General features: G+C 43.8%; 1 protein-coding gene across 2 annotated transcripts; it reads left to right on the forward strand.

Moving 5' to 3' along the window:
- Nucleotides 1-910: 910 nt before the first annotated feature.
- On the forward strand, nt 911-19,737 carry Klf5 (Kruppel like factor 5). Of its 2 annotated transcripts, none has more exons than XM_021181883.2 (4): nt 911-1,038; nt 7,505-8,372; nt 9,903-9,962; nt 19,459-19,731. In XM_021181883.2, the coding sequence occupies exons 2-4, from the start codon at nt 7,517-7,519 to the stop codon at nt 19,635-19,637; spliced, it is 1,095 nt and encodes a 364-aa protein (XP_021037542.1). In that variant the 5' UTR covers nt 911-1,038; nt 7,505-7,516; the 3' UTR covers nt 19,638-19,731. The 2 variants fall into 2 exon arrangements, with proteins under 2 accessions (XP_021037542.1, XP_021037541.1); XM_021181882.2 differs by lacking the exon at nt 911-1,038 and adding an exon at nt 4,771-5,327 and having other exon boundaries at nt 19,459-19,737.
- Nucleotides 19,738-21,462: the final 1,725 nt, after the last annotated feature.

The following is a 21,462-nucleotide window of genomic DNA, read 5'->3' on the forward strand; positions in this document are numbered from 1 at the left end:
TGTCAAAAACTTTCCCCCTCTCTTCTCTCTTCTTTTTCTTTCTTCCTTCCTTTCTTTCTTTCTTTCTTTCTTTCTTTCTTTCTTTCTTTCTTTCTTTCTTTCTTTCTTTCTTTCTTTCTTTCTCTTTCTTCCTTTCTTTTTTTAAAATAAATTTTTATTATAATTTCGATTTAAGTGTGTGTGTGTGTGCGCAGATATGCATGTCTATGGAAGTCGGTGGCCTTAAATTCTCTGGAGATGGAATTCCAGATGGTGTGCCACCTGTGTAAATGCTTGGGAATAAAGTCAGGTCTTCTACAAGAGCCATGAGTGCTTTTCTGTACTGTGTGTGTGTATAATGTCACTGTCCTATTGTTGGATACCTGTTATTTCCATATATATGTTTATTTTCCAGGCGGAGAGTTATCTATCTCTTAGACAGGTCTCCCTATGTCACGCTGAATGAGTCCAGGTTGGCCCTGAATTTGTAACCACTGTCCTATCCTGACTGCATCTGAGTCCTGGGGTTGCAGCAGAGTCCCAGTAGGCCTGCAAATCTCCCTTGAGCCCATCCACATCTTCTGCCTTCTTCATCCCTGTTGACATACTGTCCTCCCACAAACTAGTCCACACTTCCATGACTGCAGGAGCACTTGGAGCCGTGACCTTAGTCCTATCGCTAGAGTCCACATTTCATCTAGGAATCTCTGCCTACAAGGAAGTTTCCCTGGTTTGCGGACCTGCCTGGGGGCACTGCTGCCTAGCACTCCACAGCCCGGGGCCATGACTGTTGTTGTCATAAGATGGCTAGCCATTGGCTCATTGTGACGCTGATGAGGTGGCATCCGTGATGTTCTAAAAGATTGTTTGGTGTAACCGCTTCAGGCCAGGAATTGTGGCTTCCCCTTTCCTAGAATATTTTGAGTCGGAATTCAAATACTGTCCAGTTGAAGCTGCAGTATGCCTGGCCTATAACTTGTTCAAAGGCATTAATATTTGCCATTTTCATCTGCTTAGTATACTAACAAGGTGGAAAAAGCAATCCCAGTCCCTCTAAAGGTAAATCTATACTTTTTTTTTTTAAAGTACTCCTAGTGTTTTCAAAGCTGGGTGGGTGAGCTGCGCGCAGTCTAAGTATCACAGAGAATGTACTGAAATCCCAAATTAAATAAAATGTATTTCTTATGAACCAGGGGCAGGAGACAGTGCAACCAGGATATTAAATTGTTTTCTTAGGAATACATCGTTTGAAATTATACAAAAATGAAATCGTTAAAGTATAGAAGTTACATTATCTGTCAGCTCAAAAGAAACGAAAGAGTCCTCTGTTGTGTCTCTAAAGTTCTTGCCATCCAAATGATCGGCACGTTTTCTAGTCTCCTGAAGAACTTATTTACTGTGCTCCTGTCTGAGTAACTTTTTAGAATGTGTGGCTTCAAGCTGGAATGAAAAACTTAAAAAAAAAAAAAAGATTAAAGATACGAAGTGTTCTACGGGACAAATATCTTCTGGGTTTCCATTGATCCAAATTCCAACAGGGATACACACTGAATATAAAAGTCACTTTTAATTAAATAAGCTTACCCTCGGGCCCTGTGTGCTCGCTTACCACAAGTTCCTTTTGCTCTTTCTGGTGTCTTCTCTTACAATCCAGTATCATTTGATAGTTCTGAGTATAGAAATGGAATATCCTGTGGATATTCTCCCAAACTGAGTGTGTTTGGGAGGACTTTTCTGTGTTCAACTGACCAGAGGTGTCTCTGCTGTCGCGTTTTCTTGAAGCACTGCCCTGCAGATTGCTCCTGGCTTTCGTCGGCTCATTCAGAAGCTATTTATCTATTTTTTTTCCACTGTCTCTTGCAAGCCCCCGCCCCCGTAGCTGGATGCCGCCGGCTCAGCCCCCACACATTCAGTCTTATTTATTCCTGTAAAGATAGTGACACTTGGGGTTTATTCTAAGACTAAATCCTCTGCCCAGTGACTAAGGACCTAAGCATGCACACTGCCTCTATGCTTACCCTCCTAGCCAGCCTGACTACTCAACAATTTTCTTTCTTTCCCTCAGAATCAACCCCCCCCTCCCCCACCGTTTTGGCACACTTCAGTTCACACACAACTACTGCCAGGCCACTAATTGATTTCTGAAATCTGACATTTGTCTTTTGCTGTTGTTGTTGTTGTTTGTTTTCTCCCATCTCCCCTAATGGTACAGGACTACTCAGCAGGGAGGAATGCAAAGAGCTGGAAAGTTCAAAGTCATTGAGGCTCTGTCCATTCACACTGGCTGGCTGCACGCCAGTGTAGAACCTGGAAAAATCTGAAAAATATTTATCGAGTTTTAACCCTTTTTTGGAAACCGAGTGGACACGTTGTCAACAGCGGTGTTTGTCTTGGTTAAACATGGTCTCTGTGTGCTTAGGACAGCAATGGTACACACCTCAGAAAGAGGATTACAGCCCAGCTTCCGTACGATCATACACAGCTCAGCTGGTTGTTTTCTGTCAGCCTGAGGAGCTTCAGAGACACTATTACTTACTTAAAAGTAGTGGCCCCATTGCCCCATCTCTATGCCAGAAATTACATGTAAATAAATGCCGCCACCCCCAGCAAAACGTAGATATTCAAGTATTTTTAAAACTGGAAATGGATCAGCTATGTGAACCAGGCCCAGGCAGGCTCATATACACATTCTTTAAAAGATAGGAAAATAATAAAAGAGTGACAAGGTTATAAAAATACATTCTTCAGTGCTTGTCACGTAGCTTGGTGGGGTCTCAATTTGCTGCAGTGAAATGTTTGTAAGAGAAGCATGTTGAAAAGCTATTGTGTAAGTTAGAAAGATTTCCATGAAAATAAACGGGTCTTATTGCAGTGAAATGTCAGGCAACCACTGACGCTCTGGTTTAGACAGGCTTAAAAGCCAACCAGAATAAAGAGAAATTCAAAGAGTTAAAGGAAGGAACCATCCTGCTAAGAGCTATCAACACCCCACACTTGGTTTGGTTATACTATCAGCATTAAGTACCCAAAGGTCTTCTAAAAAAATGACCCTTTTTTAAAAAGTTAAAATCCGACAACAATTCTATGACCCGTCTCAGAGTTATTTGAGCATATGATTGGCTTTAATAACAAAGAAAAATGAGGCCAGGTTTTTAAAGATGAAGGTTGGCAACATGGGGTTGTCCACGTAAACCGTCAGTGCACACACTTATTAAATAACACCCTGGTATCATGAAAGTTGTCATCACCCATCCTCTGAAAGAGGCAACCACAACTGTAAGAATGGATCATTGCTGACAGGAAGGAAAGGGAGAAAAGAAACTGAGTTCACAATATGATTTTATCTTTGCTTAAAAAATAAATAAATAAATAAATAAACGACACGTGAGACTTTGGAAATTTCATTGGAAATAAGACTTATACCTGTGATACAATCTTTGAGGTGCACTTTTTTTTTTCCCTAAGAACTTTTTAAAAAGATGCTTCACTGTAAAGGAGCCAGTGTGCTCTCTGTAGGTATTATAGTATAGTGTGCTGCCAAGAGACATAAATAGATAGCAATATTACAGGCGTCTTTTTAAGTCGCAGTTTATTGTTTCAGCTTCTCAATAAGCCAGAAAAAATCATATACAAGAACGTTGAGGATTAAGGAAAGGCGTTTCCTTTGGTGTGATTACTGGCAAAAATTAAGAACCGAACCAAACCACTCACCTACCATTAAAACAACGCAGTAAAAAGGTGGTAACATAGTTGACTGTTGCTTTCCTACCAGTTTGGATACCCAGTTTTCAGGGCTGTTGAATGTCTGTGGATGTTTGTGGCTTCTTTGGTTCCCGTTTCGTAGGAAAAGGTGACACTGTATTAGGTAGATGGGACCCATACTTCTGAAAATATTAAAACTCCATTCCCCGCCCCTCCGAACACTACAGTGCTAGCAAAAATAAGCCAAAGATGTAATGTCTATTTAAATACCCGGTTGAGCTGGCTGTTAGTTCTCAAATTAGATTCCATGCTCGGGCTAGAATCAACATGGTTTAAATATTAAAAACTTCATAATTCATATGGCCCACCCCACCTTTTCCCCACATTCGGCGAAGGAGAGTAGACATGTCTGTGAAAAACTTGTAGCTCCTTAAATACTGTAGGGGAAAATGTGCCCAGGTTGGTATGCAAGGATTTGAAAAAAATGCTTGACATTTACAGATTTTATTCAGGCCACAAGGAATCTGCGAAAGGATAGATAAATCTACGGCTGAAAACACAGAAAGGAGGGCTGTTTTACGTTTGTTATCGCACCGCCCTTGTTTTCCTCTAAAGTACATTTTGTATACTTTAAAAAAAAAATACACTCATTGGTTAAGACTGGAAACCTCAGCTCCCCCCACCTAGCTGCCTTCTGTCTTCGGCTTTCGAGTTTCAGGTCCTTGCACAACACCTAAGACGTGCAATACTTTTTTTTCGCCCTAATCCTGGCAGAGAACAGTTCGGAGAGATCTCCCTCCGCGTCTCCACCCTGATTTCCCCCTCTTCCTAGATTCCACCCGCTCCTCTCCTTCCCTCCGCCCGCCCCGTGCTCCGCCGGCCCAATCTGTCAGAGAAGTTGTGTACAAACTGCGCCGCAGCCCTGCGCGCGAAGCTCCTGGCCCGCGAGGGGTGCGGTCGGCCCGTCGGAGGCGGGACCTCGTGGGCCTTCTTTCCTACTGGCTACCCTCTGGCCCTGGGGCCTTGCCATTGGCCACAACGCTGCCAGTCCGGTGAGCTGGCCCTGCCTCCCCGGAGTTGGGTGAAATAGAGGCGGGCGTCAAGTGTCAGTAGTCGCGGGGCAGGTACGCGCTCTCTTAGGTTGCTGGTGGAGCTTGGGGGTGGCGGGAGCGGGTTCCGGCGAGAGGGCGAGCGAGCGCTGGGGCGGGGCGGGAGAAAGTGGCTGCCCGAGGACCTCGGCGGTGACGCGTGGCCGAGCCCAGGAGCCCCGATCTCCGTGCCCGCCTTCGTGAGCGTCTGGCTGCCGGCCCAGGGGTCCCCCGCCGCGGCCCCCCGCCGAGTCCGCCGTCCCGTGCCAGCCCGAGCGAGGTGGGATCGCGATCGCTCCGTGTCCCGCTCCCGTAATCCCCAGACCGTCCATGCCCACGCGGGTGCTGACCATGAGCGCCCGCCTGGGACCACTGCCCCAGCCGCCGGCCGCGCAGGACGAGCCCGTGTTCGCGCAGCTCAAGCCGGTGCTGGGCGCTGCGAACCCGGCCCGCGACGCGGCGCTCTTCTCCGGAGACGATCTGAAACACGCGCACCACCACCCGCCTGCGCCGCCGCCAGCCGCTGGCCCGCGACTGCCCTCGGAGGAGCTGGTCCAGGTAAGCAGAGCGGCCGGCCTCCCTTCCCCGGCTCGGGCGTGTCCCGCCGCTGCGAGGCGCGGGCGACAGGGGCCGCTCCAGACTGGGACGCGCGGGAACGGGTGCCCGGGTGGACAGCCCCGCCCTGCGCTCCCAGACGGGGCGCCGCGGAGTGGATGGGGGAGCAGGGCGGGGGCCCACCGGGATCTGTCCAGAGGAGCTAGAGAGAGCCGCGCGCTCGCGTGCACCTTGTCTTTGCTTGCGTGGAGATGAAAGCTTGTGCCCACGCTCAACTTAGCTTAAAATGCTTCTTGACCGCTCTCTCCCGATGGCCCTGGCCTTGGAAGTCCACCTGCCTGCGTCCTCTGGGGTGAAATAGAAATGCCAATTGGAGTACTGGGGTTTCTTATACCCCCGTGGAGGCTCACCCTAGAATGTATTGTAGGGCCCCGATTGGAAAACGAGAATCTTAGGGTTGTATTGGAACACCGCTTTTCCCTTAAAAAGAAACACGGACAAAAAAGGCCAGGGGTGTTGTTTTTCTTAGTGTGCGCGTAAATTTCCTCTCGGAGTCGCGTTGAAAGCTGGCAGTTGGCTTTTACACTTGCCCAGCAGCCGAATTAGAGCAAGCGCCTGTTTCTTTCGCCCACGCACGGGAGTCATATAGCCTAGAAAAAACTTCCCGGGACTTTTAGCTAGTCCCAAGGAAAAAAAAATTGGAAACAGACCCACATGCAAACAGCTGGAAGAGCTAAAATCAGAAACCACTAACCGCCACGGGAGCGCAGTGCACGAAAGGGTTTAAGATCGGTTTATTTCAAGACGCTTAGTTTAATAACCTCTTGCTGTATTGTGTATTTGCACTGAGCTCCTATTTCTTGGGGTCTGCCAGTGTCGTGGTGCTTTGAGAAGACAGTGGCATTTTGTCAGATGTGACTCACATGGCTACAGCATGAATCTTTATTTATAAGTCCTGCATATCCGGGAAATCCCGTCCGACCTCATCCACATCCAGATCTTGATGGTCTGAGGTCCGAGGTGACATTCTTTGGAAAATTAAAAGCAAAATATACGACTCCTATTCACTCACTGAGGTGAATGGTTCTATGAGCCATTTCATTTACCTGGGGTTTGATCTTTTTCTAACTTCCCTTTCAATGTCAAAAAAAAAAAATCAAGAGAAAAATTAAAGCTTTCGTTATATTAGAGAAGAGAGCTGGGGGAAAGATAGGCGTCTGGTCAGTAGCTGGATTGATTATGTATGTTCTTAAACAATCAGGGCCTGGAAGCTATTTGGTTATTTCATTTTTGTAGTTTTCTCTCAGGAGATAGCAAGATGACTGCGCTTTTTACAGGGGAAGGGGGAATGTAGCGTTGGCCCACGGAGAGGACATGATAAATGTTTTGCTGATGACTGTGCCTGCGATGCAGCAGCCTCTCCCCACCCACGGGAGTCTTAGCACCCGTCTACCAAGGGAGTGATTTTTCTCCGTGATAATTAAAGATCTGTTTTAGATAGGGATATGAATAGGTCCATTTCATTATGATAGTGACCAATTACCGGATCTACTTGTTCAAATGAACATTTGGATCGAACGTTGAGGGTGGAATTGCTTTGTATCAATGGATACAACACAGGCTTCTGCTCCACAGGTTCAAGTTTTTATTCAAAAAGTATTGAGATGGCCAGAGAACATTTTATATTAGTGCCTGATAAAATAACCTAGTCCCCACACAAAAGTCCTTTGGAAGAATTATTTTTAAGATTTGCACAGGTTTTAGTGTTCAAGTGTAATGGATGTGAACAGATTTGAGGCAGTTTGGCAAAACTGATACCATAGTTTAACTGAAGATTTACCCTAATTTGACTCTGTGTGTGTGTGTGTGTGTGTGTGTGTGTGTGTGTGTGTGTGTAACTTGATTGCATCAGAAAATGTTTTGACCTCCACCCCCCACCCCATTTGCCTTTCACTTTTTGTCTGGAGATGATTTGCGGGAGTGACTTTACTGAAGACATGTCGTAGAGTCTTTTGGTTAACCGATAATTACACAATTGACAAAATAAACTTGTGTGTTCATAAGCAACACTTAGGAGTTGGCCCCTGTACTCCTGTCGAGTTTTTAAGTAAGCCATATTATTTATTTATCCTTCCTGACTGAGTCGGGTAGATTATGTGTATTCATCTTTTCTTTTTTAGACAAGATGTGAAATGGAGAAATATCTGACCCCTCAGCTCCCTCCAGTTCCGATAATTTCAGAGCATAAAAAGTATAGACGAGACAGTGCCTCAGTGGTAGACCAGTTCTTCACTGACACTGAAGGCATACCTTACAGCATCAACATGAACGTCTTCCTCCCTGACATCACTCACCTGAGAACTGGCCTCTACAAATCCCAGAGACCATGCGTAACACAGATCAAGACAGAACCTGTTACCATTTTCAGCCACCAGAGCGAGTCGACGGCCCCTCCTCCGGCCCCCACCCAGGCTCTCCCCGAGTTCACTAGTATCTTCAGCTCCCACCAGACCACAGCACCACCGCCGGAGGTGAACAATATCTTCATCAAACAGGAACTTCCTATACCAGATCTTCATCTCTCTGTCCCTTCCCAGCAGGGCCACCTGTACCAGCTATTGAATACACCGGATCTAGATATGCCCAGTTCGACAAACCAGACGGCAGTAATGGACACCCTTAATGTTTCTATGGCAGGCCTTAACGCGCACCCCTCTGCTGTTCAGCAGACGTCAATGAAACAGTTCCAGGGCATGCCCCCTTGCACGTACACCATGCCAAGTCAGTTTCTTCCACAGCAGGCTACCTACTTTCCCCCGTCACCACCAAGCTCAGAGCCTGGAAGTCCCGATAGACAAGCTGAGATGCTCCAGAATCTAACCCCACCTCCGTCCTATGCCGCTACAATTGCTTCCAAACTGGCGATTCACAACCCAAATTTACCTGCCACTCTGCCAGTTAATTCGCCCACTCTCCCACCTGTCAGATACAACAGAAGGAGTAACCCGGATCTGGAGAAGCGACGCATCCACTTCTGCGATTATAATGGTATGTGGTCTGTGTGCTCAGGGCATCAGGAGGGTTTCGTGTTCCAGGGTGCTAATATGTAGGGTATACCTGACAGTTAAAGAGATCACCTATTCTTAATATTTCTGTGTTTTATGCTGGTGGATAATGGCCTAAAACACCAGCCATGGCAATTCCTGCCTTTAATCTTAGCAATGAGGCCGAGACGGGAAGATTCCATGTTCAGACTAACCTGGGCTACATAGTGAGGTCCTTTTTATTTATTTATTATTTTTGTTTGTTTGTTTTTGGTTTTTTTTTTTTTTTTTTTTTTTTTTTTTTTTTTTTTTTTTTTTGGTTTTTTCAAGACAGGGTTTCTCTGTTTAGCCCTGGCTGTCCTGGAACTCACTTTGTAGACCAGGCTGGCCTTGAACTCAGAAATCCGCCTGCCTCTGCCTCCCGAGTGCTGGGATTAAAGGCATGCGCCACCACGCCCGGCTTTGTTTTGGTTTTTTTGAGACAGGGTTTCTCTGTAGAGCCCTGGCTGTCCTGGAACTCACTCTGTAGACCAGGCTGGCCTCAAACTCAGAAATCCGCCTGCCTTTGCTTCCCAAGTGCTGGGATTAAAGGCGTATGTCACCATGCCTTTAATTTTAAAAAAAATCTTTATATTTAACGGTTAGACCATTCTAGGAAATAATCTAATTTAGATTTCTTTCTTTTTAGTAGTAAATGGAACTTGGGGTTCATTTAGTCTAATAGGTTATAGCACCAAATTCTAAAGTCTCTGGAGATTGAGTAGGCTGATGATAGACGATAGTGTGTGGTAACGACTGTTCAGGTTGCAGGGCTCTCTTGGTAGGTACAAGGATGGGTTTAAGAATGGTTGTTTCCGCTAGTGTATGCTCATTCTTGAATGAGATACGTGACCCAAAATATAATTGGACGGTAATAAATATATTTCCAAGTTGCAGGCATAAGCAAGTTTATGATTAATGCGGGGCATAATTTATTGACTGCACGATGTGGCATGACATGCTAAATGAGAAAAACAAAGTAGGATTATAGAAAATTATAGTCATCTCCGATGATGACTTCACACTGTTAGTTCTACATCCATTACATTAAATATACATATATACATACATACACACTGTTAGTTCTACATCCATTACATTAAATATACATACATATATACATAACGCACACACACACACACACACACACACACACACACACACACACACACACACATGTACATACGTCCCACGATTGATCTCCATTTATTGAAAAAGTACCTGCTGGAGCATAAACACAGAATTTCCGTTTGTTGGTTGGCTGGGTTAACCTGTGTTCTTTGCTCCCAAAAATGATATAGAGCAGATCACCTCTGCCTTCTAATAAGGTCAGGAGGGCACCTTGAAACTTCTTAACCCAAGCCTCCAATATGACCCTCGAGCACAAGAGAGTTCATCTTTAGAGCCAGGTTTTAAACAGTGAATCATCGAATGTAAAGATTTCAAAAGGCCCTGGAGATGACAAACTGTTGGTCCTCTGTTTCCTTTCTTCTAGGTTGCACAAAAGTTTATACAAAGTCGTCTCACTTAAAGGCTCACCTGAGGACTCATACGGGTAGGTGATCTCCTTGCTAGTTCTGCGAGTTGTGTAAACAGTGTAAGCGGCATTCATCCTTTTAAAAAGCCAATACGTGTTTGATCTCTTCTTTCTTCTGTCAACTTTTATTTTTTAATGGCTTACCTTTTCAGCAAGGGCTTGCTTGGCTCAAAATCTCAGTTCCCCCAATGAAGTCTGGTTCCGGGAAGGCTGAGGTTTCCCCAGTGAGACCTTGCCCTGTCACCCTCACGTAGAATTAATGACCCTCAAAACGTAAACGGCAGTGTTTACTAATGGATTTTAAAACTTTAATGGCAATGCTATTCCTGTCTTGAAAGAAGGAAGAAAATCCTCCTTGGTAAACCATCTTTGCTTCAATAAGGCCCCTTTTTAAGCTAAAAACTTTTCCTGTCACCATGTTAGGCACCAGTGCTTAGCACATTATCTTCAGTTTCACCAGTGGCTTCAAATATTTGTGTTTTAACCTTTTTGCCATGTCTGAAAAGTAGGCCTAAGATCTGCAGAGGGTGAAGGAGCGTGGTTAGGATGAACATTCCTCCCCAGCCAACCCCAGGCCTTGGCTTGTTTGAGAGGCCTAGTCCATCCATTTCATTTTCTTCTGCAGCTTGCTTTTAAGTTCAGTCTCTAATTATATTTTGATATGTTTTGTTAAAATTCACAGCGACCCCCTTGTAGGAGCTATTCATTTTGAAGCCGCCCTTGTATCAGAAACACGTTTACAGTGACGTTCAGTAGCCTACTTTATTAGAGGGGTCCACCTACCCATAATATCTTCAAGTGTCTGGATGGTTACTATTATAATTTTCTTAAAGAATAGCCCTGAAGGAAAAGACAGATATAAAAGTGACTGCATTCCACCCCCCTCAATAAATACACCCTCCTTACCTAAAGTTCAAAGAATAAGTTTGCTAATAAAAGCAGTGACCTAGCAAAATGTATTATTCCATCATTGCTATGGAAACCAGAGTATTCGACAGTCCCTTTGAATGGGCTGTTGGATTAGTGTGAGGGCTTGGCTCTCCCTAGGCTGGAGGTTACTATGGAAATTGAGTTTTGATAAATGAAGTAGTTATCTCTAACCGCTGCATTAAAAAGTAAAAGCTTTTGGACAAAGGTCAGTGGCGATGCAGAGCCCTGCGAGAGTATGGTTTCAGACATTCTGTATGCGTGTTAGGAGGGAGCAGTGCTGGGTAATCTGAATGCCTAACACTTCCTAAAACCCAGGCGGTAGCTGTGAGCTTTCCAAGAATGGCTCTTAAAAGAAAAGGCATCTCTCAGTTTATAGGAATGAAATCATTTGGGCCTGAGGTTGGCTTGGTTTTTTTTGTCGGCAGGTAAGGATGAACAGAATAAATCCAACAGATGATTCAAACTCCAGTCTAAAAATCTCCCAAATAGAGCTGACAGGTGCCAGAAGAGTCCATATAGAAATACTAAAGCAACCTACTAAAATGTCCTTTTGTAGACTAGTGTTAGGGAAACACTGAACGTGGGGTTTTGAGCTTTGGATCAAGGGGGAACAGAAGTAGTTTAGGAACATTTGAGCTGTTGTTTCTTCTCTCTCGTCAGAAGTCCTTGAAACTGGAGATAGGAAAGAGGAAAGGTATTTTTGAGGTTAAAGTCCCCATAATAAAAGAAGTGTGCAATTGCATATACCGACGTAATCAAGTGCTTATTGCAGGCACGTCGTCAGGCTATATCTAAATAGCCTTTCCACCCTGTCAGGGTTTACTGCTCTGAATGCTTGTACCTGGGATCCTGGAACTTGACCTGCTGGCAGAGAAATTTAATAGTGGGTCGTCTGAACAATGCCCACACTAATTAAAAAAAAAAAAAGACTACGATGGAGGATCCAGGCCTAGTCAGGGTCCCGTGGAGCAACTTTGTCACATGATCGTAAATATTGTGGCCTTAAAACATCTAATGAGTAAGGCCGTGTAATGCAGTTTAATGAAGTTGTTTGATAGTCTTTCAGATGCCTTGAAGGGGGGGGGGTGTAACAGACTCGCTCATCTGGCTAAACCCGTTCTTAGGTAATCATGGCGCACGGAGGCTTTCTCCTCATTTCTAGTTTCTAGACAATGCCTTTTAAAATTACCTGTGTGCTGGCTACCATTGTCTCCTCCCTCCGCTCCTGCCCCCTGAAAGTGCAGGAAGCCAGGAGAGAGGCTTGTGGCTTGTTTCTTTCTTTCTCTTTTTTTTTCCTTTCTCCTTCGAATGCCCAGGTAGATGAAACAGTTTTTTGTTTTTCCTTTCTGAATAGTACCTCTGACTTAATAGCTTGTCCTGTTTTTCTTTCTGTCCCATTTCCTCCCACTTGGAAAACTTGTTAGGGGACTCTAAAAAAAACTACATGGCAATATTGACTGTGTATTTGATGATGTTAAAAGAAACGCTTTTGTACTGATTGCAGGCAGAGCGTGAAGCACCCCAGCCTTTCTGTGCAAAGTAATTGTAGCTGTTTTTTTGGTTTTTTTTTTTTTTTTTTAATGTATACCTCCCATATGCCACAGTTGATTTAAGCATATAAAAGAACCCTCATTTGTGTTCTGTTTAATGACACTTATTCTGGGGATTTTTAGATAACTTGAGTTACAGAGTGAGTCTAAGACTAACTCATTCTTCCTGAGCTGAGACAGAAGTGTAAAACATCAGTCTGCTTTTCAAATCACAAGTAGAGCATTCGAGTTTTCTAAGTGTGGACTTCAGACTTCTTTATAGAGAACACATACCAGAAAAACCCCTTAAGCTCTTCCATGTCTGGTCAGACATAGCTGTGTCTGTATTTATCTGTATGTAACACAGCACACTTGGCTACATATATAGGCACCCTTTATGTGGGTGAGAGGGTGTTTGTATGTTATTTGTGATATGTGCACATTAATATGCTTCCGTTTAGAAATGGTTAGGACTGCTTGTAGGCAACCGTGTCAATAAGTGGTCTCTTCCCAAATCAAATCATTTGTACTTTGAATGGCATTTGAGAGAACATGTCACTGGAGGTCTTCGGGCTTGTGATGGCACACATTGCCATCAATCTGCAATTTCTTATCAGTACGGGCTTGTGATGGCACACATTGCCATCAATCTGCAATTTCTTATCAGTACCTTTCAAAAAACAACCCAACTCTGCTCTCGTAAGTCACCATGATTGATAAGCTGTCTTCTGCTGTCCCTTAAAGACAGAACTTTCTGCATTCTAGGCTACCTCAGACAGACCCCTCCCTAAATTCCATTATGAATATGTATAAGCAATTTTCAGCCTTGGCTTTCTGGTCAAGGTAGAGTTAGCAGCTGTAGATAAAAGTATTTAGAAGCAAAGAGTCTGCACAACTGTGCCTCAAATGAACATAAATAACAGACGCTTGAGTTCTGTGCTCAAGATTCCCTGATGAAGAGGGACTGTAGTCTATGCTTCAGTGTGAAGCGTCTCTGCCTTCACCCTTCCCCTGCTGTAGTCTATGCTTCAGTGTGAAGAGTCTCTGCCTTTACCCTTCCCCTGCTGTGGGAACCACATTATTCTGTGACATTTATGTGTGAGTTGTTAGCACAGTCTTGAGCCAGGTCCTCAATGAGAACTCCTCTTTCCATCGGCTTTCTGAGACACAGTTTTGATAACGTTGGCTGTTGAGATTAGGACGGACATGTCCAGTGAAAGAACCCCTTTCCACCTAACCTATGCAGAGGGGGGAAGGAGAACCAGGAGGGATTTCATTTCCATAATGGACGGTGGCGCTCATACGATTTGAATCTAGAATAGATGGATATCAGTTAGCTGCATAACCTGTGTATCAGAATAAGCATCCCATATTAGAGATATTCTGAACATATAATATCTAGTGGAATATGGCACTGAAAAGCATCACCATTCGGGAACTGGTGAAACACACTTGTATTAGATCTCACTTGTAGCTTTGAATTAAAGAGTAGTGGCTTAACTTGTTAGCTTAGACCCCAGGAAAAAGGTAATTATGAACGGGAAAGCTTAGACAACAGTTTCTTTTTAATGACTCACTGGTGAGACTAACCTGCTTCGAGGAGTCCTTCCATCAGCAAAACATTTCCATAGGAAATTAATCAAACATTGTTGATAAAGCTTATAATGGTTAAGAAGGATAACTTAGCTCAGCAGACATCTCTGATTGGTTTCATGAAGAATCCAAAGAATTAATCTCATCTTACTTACCCTTCAGTTTTTTAAGCTCAACGGGAGGAGAGGGCTCCTACGTAGATGAAGTAGAATTGCTGGAACTGAGCTAGAAGCAATCGCGCATGTGAGGTGGAAAGCAGCATTTAAAAATATACATTTTAATTACCTGGGAATTTTCCCTAGCTAGGTATTTTTAGTTCTATCTGATGGCCTACATCTTTTCTGGTGAAAGATAAGAAACAGTCATGTCCTACATGAGGGGAAGTGACTCTTTGCCTGCCTGTGACCATTCATAGTCCTAGACTTTTAGCAGGCCCGTTTAAAGAGACCAGGCAATGCTTTAGAGGCACATAGTGGCTGGCTTTTGCCTAAAAACCATTTGCATAGAATGAGTTTTCCCTTTGGCTGTTCTGAAAGAGGCATGTCTGCTGCTGGGCAAGGTGGGGTGGGGTGGGGTGCAGGGCGCAGGTGAAGGCTAGGTAGAGGGAAGGGGGCTTCAAATTGATGATTCATTTCCACTGTTAATGCTTGTTGAGGCTGAGAATTAGCCAAGTGTATAGGAAGGAGCAAGGTACCACTCCTGTCACCTGTCCCTTCAGCCTCCACAGCAAGGGCATGTCTCTCTCCATTCTACTCCAGCAGATGAGCAAGCTCTGGTTCCCTGTAGGAGCCACGCGGAGCTTGTGTCCAGCCTCCAGGCCTTTCAGAACTACTCCAGTTCTATAGAAGGAGTTCTGGTTACAGAGAATCTATATCCTGTCCACTTATGGAATAAGGGATTCTAGAATTTAATCCTGAAGACACTCAAAGCAAGGTTCTCATCTAAATATATTCACATTATTACCCCAGTCATCTCAAGCCTCAGCCAAGCCTTCCCTCATTTTCATTATGAGAATAACTGCTCAGATTTGGCCCATACAGTTTTCAGAGTCAGGAAATGGGGAATGCAGAACCGAGGGGTAGTCAAGAATACAAAATACAACCCACCAAGGCCCAGTCCTTTCCCCTCCTCGCCCAGGGCTTCACTGAACAACTGATTGGCTCAAGTGCATTTGATCTGGGGACAAAATCCACCCACCCTGTGCATGAAAACCACGGCTGCTAGCACTGAGCCCCAGCCCCAGTCAAAGTCAGCGCAGGTGGTGAGGACACAGTGCAGTGGCCACTCGTGGTCTGTCAGGTTTTTTTCTAGAGGGAGGGAGAAAGAGGAATTAGATTTAAAAGAATGCAATGAGTTGAGAAACAAGATGAAGAGAAGGGGTTCCGTAATCCCCTTTACATTAGTTCCCTTGAATGGGCCACTACTGGCATCCAGGAAGCCTTAGCTTACAAAGTGAACCTTCCTGTTCCAAGGAGACTACTGCTGCTACACACAGTCTCTTCATGGAAAAGTACTAGCATGGTTGTATAAAGAAACAAAGACAGTGAGCCCAAATCACTATCACTTTTCTCAGATATATATGTAAATCCTATTTTCCCATAATTCCTTAATTGTATTCTGTTTTCCCCTGTTGACTATTAGCAGATCTGGTATTGAGTGTTCCAGGAACACCCACAAGACAAGGTGATGTGAGTGAGGGAACACAGGTATTGGTCAGTCACCACCTTCCCATGCTAAGCACCCCAGTGCAGGCTGTGCCCTCTTCAGCTCTGGTTTGAGGGCTTTTAATATATTGATTGAGATATCTTTTCCTCATTGAAGGAGACATACCTATTCACTGTAAAACAGACCTCAGAGTTACCTCATTTCCTTTGTTAGAACAGTCTATGTGGAACTTTCTAGAAAAGGGCCTTGCTGTCGGACTATTGAGTATGTTCAACAGAGCAGAGAAACCTCCATTCTATTGTATCATTGGCTCAGAAAAGGAAATTTTAAATCTGTTCGGAGAAAAATAGATGTTTCTTATTGAGGATTTTTTTTTTTAAATACTTGGCAAAACAAGCATTCTAACACAGAAGGAACCCTCTATATGGTAGCATTAGATAGAGATGGCATGAGTCTTTGTAACGGACAGGTCCAGCCACAGTGTGCCTCACACCTCTCACAACAGGCTTTTACAGGCCTCCCGAGTCCTTCAGAGTCCCGTGCCCTTCATGAGAGGCTGTAGAGTTCAAGTAAATTTGAACAATATGTATGCACTCATTCCTAGAGTCAGAGAGTGTGGTAATGTTTACCAATGGAAGACTTAAGTGTGACATTAAGAAAGCAGCAGAGTAGGACTCTTAGATCCGTCAGCTTCTAAGTTCTGGAGTTGGCTTTTTTTTGAGGGTTGAATGAAGAGAATTACCTAGCTTTAGAGCAGACTCCTGGAGACCTGATGGTGGCTTGCCTCTTTCTTCTGGTAGTTTCTGCTGTAGTTTTTATATATACAGTATACTAATAAGCTTTACCAGCAAGGGGAGTGAGTGTGTCTAACTTGGGCCTATTCTTCAGAATCCAGGGCTTCTTCAGCCATCTCTGTCTGTAACTGTGAGGCAGAGACAGCAAAGGCACGGTGTGCGAGTGAGCTCGATAAGGCACGAGCCAGGGGTTCCACGGCACACAAGCCTGCCACTGTGTTCCCTCTGCCCTGCCGTACGTAGCTTGACGCTAGCAGCAAGACTTAAAAATAAATACAGTGGATGTTGAAAGAGCTTAACCGAGTATTTCAAATTGGTGGTATTGGAAAGAGATTCTTTAAAAATCCAATTAAACTTTTGAAAGCTCGATCCTGTTGAAATATAACTTGGAGGAAGTCAGTTTGCTTTCCCAGAAGTACTGGCCGTAGTGTTTCTGGCTGAGGAAAAAAGGTTTGAGCCTTCTCCTCAGCCAGAAATGGGGTCCCAGCTTCCTCTGCGGTGTTTGGCTTGAACAGTGTTGACACTTGAACAAATCCCATAGAAACTGCCCCAAGTGGGGGATAGTCGTCCCTGCTTTTATAGTAAGCCTTGGCCCCGATTCCTGCCCTTCCAGACACTGGTGGTATTCTTGGCTGAATAAGCTATAGATGCACATAAATTGAGAGCAAAACCCCAAATGTTTTAGGAACTTTAATGGCTACTGTATGTCAACCAATCAGTAAAGTCAACTTGACAAAATATTGGTGCAGTTTATGGCTTTGCAGCCAATAAAAACAGTGAACAAAAAGAGTTCAGTGTCCCCTGCTTCTAACATAGACCCTGAAAACTTCATTCTGAGCTATGTAATTATTAAATTCAAAAGGGCTTGAATGATCCTTCTTAAATTGGGACTTTGAGGAAGTGTTTTTTTTTTTTTTTCCTTGATTTAAACACCAGAATTAGACCTCTCTCCTCCGTGGAATGACAGGAAAGCCATGCTTGTTACTGTAATTTTTTTTTTCACTAGACTTTTCTGTGTGAGGCTTTCTTCTGTGTGATTGACACCCCTGATCCAGAAAGTAACAGTTAGCACTACCATTAAAGTCTTTCTGTGAATCCAGTCTTGTGTGTGAATGTAAATGGAAGAGAAATGACTTTCTGATGACTTAAAAGCTTGGAGTGTTAGTGTAACTTTATAGCTTGAGTTTTCTGCGAGGGAGTAAAAGCACAAACCTTTAAATTCACCAGGCAGGACTGCATGGTGAAATACTCAATGATTCAGCACACACACACACCACAGAACACACACCTGTGATGGAGGAGAAATTTAGAATCGAGGTGTTGTTCATTTGACTTTTTTTTTTTTTTGAGATAGTATGTTATATGTAGTGTAGGGTGGTTTCAAAATCATAATCCCCCTGCTTTAGCCCTGCCAGTACTGGGATTACAGGAATTTACCTTCATGCCTGGCGGAGATGTGCATTTTGAGAAATGGACGATGATAGGAGCTTTGCATCAGAGGCAGAAGCAGGGCCACAGAGGCACAGCCAGGGTGAATTGCTATAAGAGAAGGACCAGGCATGGTACTAGCTCCAAGTGATTCATTCTGGCTGTTGCTTCTTTGCCCTGTTAGACTGTAGGGTCACACTAGTGATCAGGACAATGAAGGGTATGTTGGTCACAGACTGTGGACGCTGCACAGCCTTTGTAGACACTCACATTCACCCAAGTGGTCACCAGTGTCCAGAGGATGACACTACACTGCTAAACTTGAGTTAAACAAGAAAGGTTGTGCACTTGCTCTGCTCAGAGCTCCTGTTTCACCCCTAAGCTGGCTTTTAGCAGCAATCTTCCTGCCTCAGGCCAGCCAGAAGAAAACCTTTTTTTTTTTTTTTGAAAGGAAGTTGGGAGAAATGTATACTCTTGAAAAACCCCAGCAAAACAAATAACAAATGGAAGTCATGACAAGTTGGGAGTGCTCAGAGACATGAAATTTGGAGAATTTGGCGTAGAAAAAAATTTTACATGATCATAAATAATAGCAAATTGAAATTGTATTATAAATATTAAGTGATTTTGGAAGTGGCTGGCACATTTGGGAGAACATTAGTGATCATAAAAATTGTACAGTGGGATTGGCTCAGGTATCAGCTCACTGTTAAATGCAGATGACTGGGGATAAAACCCAGAAAGATTAGGCCAAGCTTTTTAGGGGTCAACAGTGTAAGCGCCCCCCAGGTCTGGCTGCCTTGTTTTGTTTATTGTATTCCACAACGTTGCTATCACCTGGACAATTGCCAAATTGTTTTGACTGTCTTGGAACTCAATATGTAGACCAGGCTAGCCAAGAACTCACAGATTAAGCCGAGCAGTGGTGGCTCACACATTTAATCCCAGCATTTGGGAGACAGAGGCAGGCAGATTTCTTGAGTTTCAGGGCAGCCAGGGCTACACGGAGAAACCTTGTCTCACCCCCCGCCCCCCAAGAGCTCAGAGCAACCATCTTCCTCCCAAATGCTAGGATTAAAGTTGTGCACCACCATGTCTACCAAGTCCAACGTCATAGAATTTTGATAACGTATGGAGTGGCCCTCATCATAGAAAAAGTTCAATACACTTGTGCAACCAGCAGATGCTAGGATTCTGGGTTGGAGACAAGGGCTCAGACTAGCCCTTGCCTAACAAGCTGAAGGGCACGGGTTTAATATCCTTACCACTTAAGAGAGAGCCTCTTGCCTTCCTTATTAGTGTGAATAAGAGTAACCAGACTGTAGATTACTAGGGAATTTTTTAAAAATATCAAATGCAAAATGTTTACATAAAGCAACTAAGTTTTCTGGTTTGTATGGTTGGCCTTGAGTGGTGTGGGAGGCCGGGTGGACCGATTCCCAACATACCATGTATATCATCCTCGCCGCTGCTTGGTGGGGGGTGGGGGGCGCACGGTTCACAATGGGGATGGGGTGTGGACTGTGCCGCTGGTCTTGCAGCAGACCACCTCACCCTGTCTCTTCCTTGTCACAGGCGAGAAGCCCTACAAGTGCACCTGGGAGGGCTGCGACTGGAGGTTTGCCCGGTCGGATGAGCTGACCCGCCACTACAGGAAGCACACGGGCGCCAAGCCGTTCCAGTGCGTGGTGTGCCAACGCAGCTTCTCCCGCTCCGACCACCTCGCGCTGCACATGAAGCGCCACCAGAACTGAGCGAGCGAGTGATTGAGCGCTGCGCCCACCCGCCTGACGCCTCGCAGTCCGCTCAGCCATCCTTTAAACCGCAGACCTAACTTCATAAAAAAAAAAAAAAAGGAAAAAAAAAAAAAAGCAAAGGAACTGGAAATGTATATTTTGTACATTTGAGGCCACAGGGAATACATTGTATCAATACCAAAGTGTTTGGTCATTTTGAGAAGCTGGAAGCTTGCTCTCATGCTTACCACTGGCTTTATCCCAGCAAACTTCCTATCCAGACAGGCAGCGGCATCTCAGCATGGGGAACTGGTGGGGGTGTACGGGGTGCGTATGCTGTTTCTATAAAGACTGCACACACGCAATCGTGTGTGCCATTTTTTAGGGTAAACAAACCGATTGGCAGGCACCCAGGCACATTGTCAAGATTTTACTTGACGTGGACTCGTTTTTTTCTGAAGATTAGATTATTTCCAGAGATGGGAGGTACACGGTGTACCTGGCAGTTCACAATAGCCATTGAACAAAAATTTTTTTTTTGTTTTTGTTTTTTGTTTTTATATGAGTTGCCTATATTTGCTATTCCGAATTTTGTAAATATGCAAATCAGCTTTATAGATTTATTACAACTTTTTAAGGATTGTTTGGGGGGGGGGAAGAAATCGTACTTTTGAAAATAATTATGAATACATTACAATTAGAATTTGTGGTAAGATACCGCTCAGAAAAATTACCAAATCCATTTCTTTGGGGAGGGGATAATCATTCAAATGAGTAAAATGCAAATTTCACTCACTGATTGAAATAAGATTTTATTTTAAATATGAGAGGTTTTTTTTTATGTGAATTTAAACTGAAGTGCTTAAAGATAGTTATACACAGACGCTAATGGTCTTTACCATAAGTTAAACAGTATCTTTTTTTTTTTTTTTTTTAAGTGGAGGAGGACTGTTGTGGCTGTGTTCCTTGTTGAATTTAAGACTCTGTTTTCACTCGTGGAAGCATTGAATTTCCAGTGCAGTTTCTCTCAAGACTAGGATATTTGCTCATGCAGTGCTGTTGGCTAAATGACAATTTATGCGGATTTTTGCATGTACTATCCAGTGAGACAGTAATTTTATTGAAATTACAGTGCCACATAGTAGGTAACCTGTTAATACTGACTCGTCGTCTGCCTTTGATATCAGTGATGTGTTGAAAACTTAACCAATATGCAATATGGCTACGAATGTGACATGGATGCTGTTAACCAAAGGGCAGAAATCACAAGCAAAATGCCAAAAGCGATCTTAATTAAAAAGTCTAATTTTGTTTTTAAAATATTGTTTTATCATTATTTATTTTGTGGTAATATAGTAAGGTTTTTTTTTTTTTTTTTTTTTTTTTTTAGAAAACAACTTTCGTAACTTGATAAATTATAGTTTTGTTTGTTAGAAAAGTTGCTTCTCAATGTGTACATAGGCGACAAATGGTGTAAATAGTTTTGTAAGGCTCCAAGATGTTTATACGTGGACACACCTACATCAGAAGCATAGCTCGGCTGCTGTTCCGCTGCTTCCTCCCTTATTTTTGTATTGTGGTAATTTCCTATGCAAATACCAGAGCAAGCAGCTGTAGAGCTGTAGAATTTTTTGAGAGAATGAGATGTTTATATATTAACTTTTTTTTTTTGAAAATAAAAAGTGCCTAAAAGATGTATGTGGTGCCTTCTTGACCCTCCGTATCACGAGCATGTTATAGTCCTAAATCAAGTTTCCTTGCGTGGGTAGCATCAGGAGGGTGAACCGGGTGTGGGGGTACAGGCTTTGTAATCCCAGCCACGGACAGGCTGGATTTAAGGACG

Source organism: Mus caroli, chromosome 14 (assembly GCF_900094665.2).
Source record: "Mus caroli chromosome 14, CAROLI_EIJ_v1.1, whole genome shotgun sequence".
In the NCBI taxonomy this organism is placed as follows: Eukaryota; Metazoa; Chordata; class Mammalia; order Rodentia; family Muridae; genus Mus; species Mus caroli.